Raw genomic sequence first — 9,863 nt, forward strand, 5'->3', positions numbered from 1 at the left:
TGAAAGAGGATTTTACAATTTATTATCTTTGTATAAGAAACACTATACGATATGAATAAATTGTGTACATTACGATTATACATGCATTTTATTTGAAACCCTGAAAACATTTACTGCATCAATGACTTTATAATATTGCTAAGCCAAAAGAAATTTTACATTGAAATATCAACCTCATTGACTTAGATTATCCAAGCTCATTGAGTTGGATTAATTGTAAACTATAAAACTTTAGACTCCAATAATTATCAAGAGACAAAAGTTTCTTAGTAAAACTTTCACGCACTAAAATGTTGTTGAAACTTAATTTACACGAACTAGTTCAAGCGTTAATAGAATAATATCTTCAATATTCCTACTACAGTAAGAAAAAGTAACAATATCTGAATACATATCAGCTTTCTTTAACTAGCGGATTGCGTTAAAACCATAAAAATAATGGGTTCGATTCCCAGTGATACATAGCGTAAAACAATTAGCTCCTGTTGATTAGTAAATTACCTAGATATACTTGTTTCATGTGTCGGATTTTCAGATCTAGATAAAATTTTGCTCGTAGATAGGTAATAGCCTGGAGTCTCAGCACTAGGCTCTACAAACAACTTCTTGAAATCCAGGTAGCATGCGAGTAAATCTGGGTGCTAAACCTACTTTTATATTTAACCTAGATGTCATTATAACATAATAAGCTTACTACCTACAAAGAAAAACGGGAAGATTCTTTATTGATGTAACTTTCATACGTACCTATACCATGCCCGAATCATGTATAAAGTCAGTCTAAGTTCAGTCAACCTGGGTCATTTTAGGAGTACCTATCAGTTTACTCAGGATCTATAACTGGATTATATAGAAACAGCATAAAAATCAAAGTATTAACACTGCAACGTGAATTTGAAGTTTATGCGCCTGTTGCAAAGATCTTAGCACACACTTAAAAGCTCAATAACTATAATATATAAAAAATTTTATATATGAAGTTCTTTGCTTTACATTTCTCTGATAATATAAAGTGTATTTAATATTTGCTGATAGTACAAAATAACGTAATAATAATAACTGTCAATTATCTTTACAAGGACGAAGCCTGTAGACTGTAGCGAAAAAAAACGAAGGAAATATTCACAACCCGATTTGTTTACCATAGTTACAAGCTGATCCTACTAATATTATAAACGCGAAAGTTTGTGAGGATGGATGTATGTGTAAGTATATGTATGTTTGTTACTCTTTCACGCAAAAACTGCTGAACCGATTGCAATTATATTTGGTACGTAGATTGCTGGACAACTGGAATAACACAAACGCAACTTTTTATCCCGACATTCCTACGGCATGCAGACTTACGCGGATGAACCCGCGAGGCGCAGCTAGTAGTCCATAAAATGTATAATGTCTTGAAGATTTTTACTGTTACGACGAGCAGTGGCTATTGAGACAAAATTGATTTTGAAATATAAAAAGGTACACGTGCCATCTATAATTTAAGATCTAGGAAATCCTGACGAGACAATTTTAAGACTAGTGGTTATCTTAAAAATGCGTCGAGACATACTTAGTAATATTTCATTTATATACAAGAACAGATTCCATTCAACCATAGGTGATACACTATGAGTGTTTATAAACTATAATATTCAGGGAATAAACTTTAATAAAAGTAGTGTGTCAACTTTTAGTTTGAATAAAATCCAAATCCAGTTTAACAAATAAAGTAAAGTTTTACACCTTTGTATTAAAATTAATCCTAACAAAATAACCTATCTTTCATATAACTATAATCTCAACTTTAACGTCAAAATAATGTAACAAATGGCGTAAAACAAAATCTAGTCGCCTGTTATTATAAAATAGCAATTACGTCATAATACAATTTGTGATACCTAAAACTCAATGACGTAATAAGAACATCAAAAAGCACTTAGGTTCGTCATAAAATTGATTAGATGATTGTACGTTTCATATTCATTCTAAATTTATTATTGATTTCAAGTCCACGCAATGCATACAATTATTTTTGTATGCCGTCGAAGTAATACATATGTATTTAAACATTCACTTAAATTACCAATATTCTTCCATTCCCTGTCAAGTAAAGCTTTATTCAGAAAAATTCAAAACCAACCATTTTTTGGCATTATTACCCTGAATATTTGTCATATATATAGAACAAACTATCAGTTAATAAAAGCATTTCTTATGAATACTAGTACTATTACTGCGAAAGTAACTGTCAGTCTCTTATTCACACATATACCAGTGAACCGATTAAGATAAAATTTGGTACAGAGATAGTTTGAGACACGAAAAGGGATATATGATACTTTTTATCTCAGTAACTCACCAGGAGAAAAAACTACGCAGGGGGTACTTAGGGCTGCCTATTTTATAACTTCATTTACGCTGGCAAGCCGTGAGTGGAAATCTAGTAAAAAATAAAACAACATTGAAGCGATTTTAGTATTTCATTGTACACGATTACATCAGATATATACAACGAGTGTTTACAATAACAATAATGTGTGCTTTAGATCTAGCTTAGCTAGCCGTCATTATATATTTCTGTAATTCCAAACCAACAAACATTTTAGAGGTTTTAAAAACCATTATAAACCACCATTTTTAAACCACCATGATTTAGATTTTTCAATTTAACATTAATTATCCTCCGTGCCGAAAATACTGAAAGCATTACTTAACGTTATTAGTTTTTATTCATTTGTAAGCATTGTATTATTACGTATGTACAAAATCCTTTATATTGTGTGCATAGGCGCCATTACAAGTTTATAGTTATATTTATTTCATATAATTTAATACTTGAATATCTATGCTATTTTAAAACAGTGACGTTCAAAAATAAATTCCATTTATAAATGCACATTAAATTAATATCTATGTTAAATCATACAAAATAACACGATCTCAATAGTAGGTATACACGTAACGTTAAAAATAATTCCAAAACGAAATCATCGCAATACTTGCACAATAGTCCATTCGCGTTGGCGTCGCGTTGTATAATGATCATTTTATTCACTGCCCGAGCCCGACACCCTATATCTGTCTCACTCGCTCTTCTTTTTTTGAATCTTCGATGGAAGCTCGTCCTTTGGGCAGTGGAGCAAATCTCACTCGGTGTTTGCGACTATTTCACCACAGGCCATTGGGTCGGGTCGCTCGATAGCCGGTATGGTGGGAAGCGCCTGCGATCTTAGTTTTGCTGAGCTCAATTCATTACTTTGCACCCAGAGCTCCAACTGAAAATGAGAAATATTTAAAACATTATACTTGTCATAGAAATACAAATACAGTACGTATGTATGTCCGTATCTATCTATGTATGTATGTATGTACCTCAGGCGGCATCTTCTGCGGATGGGGTTTACACGCGCCGGCGCAGTGCAGCTGCAGCAGCAGCTCGGCGATGGCGGCCGCCGACGTGTCGATGACCCGCTGGCGGCACACGGCCACCGCGTGCACGAACCCCCCGGGGCCTATGAACTCGTGCTCCATGAAGAGCGTCTTCTCATCCCAGAATACCGCCTGAAAGGGAAGAAAGGGGAAGGGAGGATGTAGTAAATGTAGGGATGCACATTTTTCTTTCTTTCTGTTATTATAAGTGATTTTCTGTTACGCTTTCAGGACTAACGAAAGGCGGTTTGGTTGAATAGCAGAATGCCAGAGAAACTTTTATGTGACAAAATATGTGGTATGTGGTATCTTTAAAATCGCGGGTGTTGGGAAATCCATAAACCTCTTCAGTTATGCACCAAGATGTACTGAGCTATAACTCAATTAACGACTTAATTATGCACACAGAGACTTGGTGAAATGATAATGTTCAAAGTAGTAAGTAGTAAGCGACGATAGTTTATCGAAGGGATAGGTGCGACTCTGGCCTCTCATAATAAAAAGATGGCGGTGGAGTACTTATAGCTGTTTCTCTAAAAATTACTTCCAACCATAAGCCTGAATGGGAAACTAACTTAGAAGATCATGGGGTTGTACTGAATTGGCCTCTGTCACAGACTGTTCATCAAATTGCAATATGTGGTTTGTATTGGATGACCATATTAATTAAAAAAGTAAATGTTAGAGAAGTTGTAAGAGAAATGAAATAATATTACAATTTGACAATTATGACAAATCAAAACCCTCCATCTCTCCTCCATCTCGTACGAGAATCATCGATAGGACTGTATGAAGACTGGCAAAACGAAAAAAAAATATATAAAATTACAGAAATAAATTTAACTAAAAAGATCTGTTGAAACTTATACATAAATACCATAGAGTTAAAACTATGCAATATATTAATTGTAAGTGGACTATTATGTCATAATTATACACTAAAAGCAGATGAAGGTTAATATTTTTAAAAGAATAGAAAAAATAATCTCGAGGTGGGATCCGCACTCGCGTCATCGCCTTTGTTACTGGGAAAAACGCGTTCTAACGAAAAACGAGTTTTAATTGTAACATTTATTAGTATTATATAGTATTATATAGTATTATTTTAATGGCAAAGTAGTCGTCACTGCAAACCAGCGTTGCAGAAATTTCCTCTGCAATAATATGCCGATGCGACCATTTCGCAGAACTCAATTTTTGTGTAAAAATTTATAATAAAATAATTACAAATTTTTAATGCAACTATACTAAATTTACTAACATATATGTCTATTATCTATTAAATTTGTAATCTTGTAGGCATGTGATGGATTTAACTGACCAATTCATCTTTCCATTATACTTATATTGTTTCTAATCCTATTTTTGTTTACACACACTTACACCCGCATACGAATATAACTCACCTTAGAAGTGATAGTGACTTTCGTAAAGGGTTTAACGTATCTCCTATACCGTATAGTAGCCGCAGCTTGCAACACAGCACCTCCCGCTGCCTTTATATTAGCATATAGGCCTGTACGCTCATAGAAATCCGCCCTAGCGAAGTCTAATTCCCGCAGATAGCGAGCGTTGTTCATATGGTACAGAAGCGTGTCGATGTCCGTGAGGAGACACCATGCTGGAAGTGGAAAGGGGGTAATTTTTAAGCCTCTCCTTTGTATGTCGGTCGACCAATGGGTAATCATGGTTGATAACGCCAGTGAAAAAACTTGTGACTGTTCTGACTAGATAAATGCTCCGTAATTTTCGTAGTCTTAGTAAAAGTTATACTCATTGAAATTATTGTATTTAAATATTAATCAGCTTTTAAATAGGTCATTGAGAGGAAACATTCCTTAGCCTTCTGAAAAATTGACATAATTCAACGTATACCGACATTACCTAGGAACTCAATACTACAAGTGTACGTGTTTTACAAAGACAAGAGAAAGTATATGCTATAAAAACATCATCAGCTCGAAGAAAGACGTAAGACAGAATAATGCACTTATGAATGAGTCATTTAATGAATACATAAAGAAATAAAACAAAGTGCACTTATTTGTTATCCTTTTGATATAAAGAGAGTAAAAATAATTAGATTGACATCCAGTATGGAAAAAACCATCTCTCGATCTCAATTAATTAAGCAACGTCCTTGACCCCACTAGCCAATAGCCATTGTTTATTTATAACAATATAATTATGCAATGTTTAAGCATGAGTTAAAACCGGCGGTTCCAGAAATCTAATCGTGACTTTATTTTTACTCTTAACGTTCGTTTGAAATATAAATAATATTAAAAAAAATCGCCTTTACGCGAATTTATACATCTAGCAGCATTAAGTACTATGTAAAAACTGTTTAAATATACCGATAGTAGACTAAAGAAAGATAATAATAATTCAGTATTCAAGTTCACTTCGGAATATCAATATGAATGCTGATTTGACGATTTTTAGAAATAGCATATCGAGTAATTTGAGCACGTTTGACCAATGTAGGTAATGACACGGTTTTAAATTAGGAAGAGATTGCATTTTTTTCTTTAATTTATGTACCTCTTTATGAATATAATTTATTTTTTAAAACGATGATGCAATTCTTTTAATGATCAATGGCTTTGGTTTGTTAATTTATAATTTTTCGCATGATTAATGTGCCTTTATGGACATATTTTTTATACAAGTAGCTGTTGTAGATAAATTTTTTATAACGTTTTTATATTAAATACATAAAATTACAAATTCACCTTGGACGTTAAGATTTGGCCACCAAACGACACATGTATGATTATTTGAAGCAAAATTTAAATCTAGCAACACTATAATACTATATATTTACTTAATCAGTAAACATTAAATTAAATTAACGAATTATATACGTACATTGCACTTCTGTCGTATCTAAGATACAGGCTTTCTTCCTAAAGTATCTCGCCTTGGCCACTGTATACATCATTCGAGCGAAGTATGCTACATCCAATGTACCATACAGGAGTAGAGTCCCTGCCACGAGGATCGCGCTCCATCCAGGCACACACACGGTCCACATTTTGACTGTGAACACAAACTCACACAGGTAAATAAATAAATAAATTCACATTTACACAACACAACTTATCAACGTTACGTATAACTTTACGCGGAACACGAATCGGTAGTAATGTTACGTGTAGAAGAAAAATATTTGCTCAATCGTTTAACATTGATTTTAGACGTATCTTTTAATAGTATGTAAAGTATTGGGTTTCAAGGTTAGAATTACAAAATGACGTAAAGTATTGGGATTTTCAGTACACAATTGATGGGATTTTAGTAATTACATTGACTTAATTGTTTGATTTTATTAGTTGCACGAATATATGATCGCCTGCAGCATCGACAATTTTATTCTCCTATTGTTATTTAATAGCATTTTAAATTTCCGAAGACTTGCTATAACGATATGCAATACTTAAGAAATTTATGAAATAATGTTATAAGCGATCACCTTCGTAAGAAAACCATTGTTAGGTATTACAATTTACTGTCTATAGTTAAGACAATTAAAATTATGAATCTACAGTAGACATATTTATTTGATCGCACTGAAATGTAGAGACAAAATGTAGAATAAATGTTTTTGAGCTCGGCAAAACCAAATTCTAAAAGTAAATAGACACATACGAATTTATTTACATTTGGTTCACGAAAGAACATATTAATTATTTAATAAGGTTGACATAAAACTTACCTAGAGGAAGCCGGTATGAAACGCATTTAAAACATATTCATGCAAAATTATAAATAAAGTTCAAAACTGTTTAAACACAATTAAAATTTAAAACACAATTTTATAACCAAACGATTAATATAAACGCTAAATTCGTAAATAACCTTACAAGCTGCCTTCTCAAAGAATTTTATTGAAATAATTTTGACATTAGAACGAGTCTGCGCGCGCAGACGAGATCAATAATATTGAATGACGCTATAGAGTGTAAAAAAAATATTTTTAAACGCTATTCCCATATTAATATTCATATTAATGTTTTTAACACACTATTAATGATAAAGCATCCACGATGCTCAGTCGGCTAATAATTGTATGTTATTTTTTTTTTGTGTCGCTCGTAACCAAATTTTTTACTTACTTTAATTATAAAAGGCCCATTATGAATTTATAATTATTCACTTCACTTCCGTTAAAAAAAAATGATTGCGGAATTTTAACTAACAACTTTTGATGATGTTATGATGACCCAAGAAATAAGAGTATGTCAGTTATTTTAAATATAAAATACTATCGATCTTTTACTAGGCTGTTGTATGTATGTTCTGTATAACCAACTCTAAATAAACACACATAGTTTTTTCACCATATAAAAAAACTATGCCGTCAACATATGTAAAGTTCTATATACAGTAAGTTTTGGCGCGGATTGGCGGATTTTTCCCGCTGGCCATTCAGTAAAAAGCATCTTAAAATCTGCTTTGCGGAAAAAAAAGTCATTGGCGCCGCCTTCAATAGTTTCCTTTATTTTGAAGATTATATGATTTAAATCCGCGAAGGTTTAGTCGTGCGGCCATAACCTAAGTTTAATATAAGGCTGCTTTTAAATAGTTATTTTTAATCATTATTATTATAGACCGTATGTAATTTATTTATTCTACCATAATTACAATGCAATGGAAGTACGTTATAATCTTGCCTAATTAATGAAGACTTACTTAACAAACCCTACACTATGTGCTTAAAGCTACATAGATGTCACTTATATTTCAAAACAATCTGTAAATAAAATTATTGCTATTATTGACTAGGTTGTTAAATAAAAGGAGGAGGTTTTGGGAATATTGTTTTAACGAGATCATCCATATTCAATTAATAATATAAATCCAAAGAGTTTGAACGCGTTAATCTAAGGAAAAACTGAACCCATTACGATAACTCTTTTACTATTTGATAATACGTATGGACGTAATCCCCGAGGGGCGAGGGCCATGGGTAACCGCTACTTCGTGCCACACATAACATAATACTATACTCGGGCGAAGCCGGGTCATACCGCTAGTCCATCAATAATTCAATCGTTCATGCACCAGCGGATATAAAGACATAAATAATTACTTTCTCACTTAATTTATAAGTACCTATACTGACCAATGGACTGTATATAATAGACATGAATAGATAAGCAGGTATAATAGTATATTGCGTTTTTTGGACAAGAGCACAAGATTCCAGCCGAAGGCCGAAAGCCATTTTATGAATAATCTACGTACAAGCTATGTACCTACGACCTACGAGTACTTGTGAGGTTTTTAAAAAAGTACGGTAATTTTTGTTGTGTCGAACGAAAAGCTTTTAAATAGATTTCATAGAACATCCCAGTCATTTAAACATTTCTCGATCCCTAGGTCCAGATGTGATGATGCAATTTAATTACAAACCAATTATTTGGTTTTCTTTCACTTAGCCAAAAAATTATAGCATTTAAAATAACTTACAGTATTTCAACTATCATGTACGATACGTCACGAGTCGATGACCTTTATTATATTTCGCTATCTCTCATCATGCCATACATTTAGAAAGGGACAATATCATACGATCCGATCCGACATTTTGACTTACCCAGTGACGTGTTTACTGAGATAGTGCGAACACGTACAGCTAAGTTAGAAATTACTGTAAATTATATCAATAAGTATACATTAAATTATTCGCTATGCGAGAATTTAAATACGACGTTATACAACTTATTCAAGGTGTCAGAGATCGGCCATGTCTTTGGGATAAATCCTTAGAAAACTACAAAGATCGTGTTGAAAGGAGAGCGGCTTGGGAGGAAGTATTTGGTATCCTTGATGAAGGTTACAATGAGATGAATCGCGAAGAAAAGCGACTAATGGGTGAGATTATATTATATGATTTTGTTTCATTAAAGTGGTTTCATGATAAACAAACCGTATCGTGACGCATAACAGTCCATAGAAATATTTACTTTGCGAATATGACAAGGATCTTGACACTGCGAATGTCACTTTGACAGTTAAAGGTACGTTCAACATCATTTTCATTCATTGAATATAAGCATAAAAAGCAGAGTCGGGCCCGTACCGTTCCTTTCTTTTCTAACCAAGACCCCTCATCATACTAAAAACTATGATATACATTATTTACAAACCAAATTACAGGCAATATTTTGTACGTTATGCGTGAATCTGTAGATTATTTGGTAGAAATACTTTTGGATATCATTTAAAATATTCTTTAGATTGTTTGGCAGACATAATTTTGAATCTATACTAATGTTATAAAGCTGAAGAGTTTGTTTTGTGTCTTTGAACGCACTAATTTCAGGAACTACTGGGAATTTACGAAAAATTTTTTCAGTGTTAGATAGCCCATTTATTGAGGAAGGCTATATATGTACCACGAGCGAAGCCGGGGCGGACCGCTAGTATAATTTAAAATATAA

General features: G+C 32.9%; 1 protein-coding gene across 1 annotated transcript; it reads right to left on the minus strand.

The window, feature by feature from the left end:
• Positions 1 to 2,457: 2,457 nt before the first annotated feature.
• LOC119837599 (protein THEM6-like) lies at positions 2,458 to 7,310 on the minus strand. Its single transcript, XM_038363250.1, has 5 exons — positions 7,133 to 7,310; positions 6,286 to 6,456; positions 4,821 to 5,035; positions 3,358 to 3,546; positions 2,458 to 3,260 (listed from the first exon to the last, which is right to left on the minus strand). The coding sequence occupies exons 2-5, from the start codon at positions 6,449 to 6,451 to the stop codon at positions 3,132 to 3,134; spliced, it is 699 nt and encodes a 232-aa protein (XP_038219178.1). The 5' UTR covers positions 6,452 to 6,456; positions 7,133 to 7,310; the 3' UTR covers positions 2,458 to 3,131.
• Positions 7,311 to 9,863: the final 2,553 nt, after the last annotated feature.

The sequence above is a fragment of the Zerene cesonia genome, chromosome 28 (genome assembly GCF_012273895.1).
Source record: "Zerene cesonia ecotype Mississippi chromosome 28, Zerene_cesonia_1.1, whole genome shotgun sequence".
Classification (NCBI taxonomy): domain Eukaryota; kingdom Metazoa; phylum Arthropoda; class Insecta; order Lepidoptera; family Pieridae; genus Zerene; species Zerene cesonia.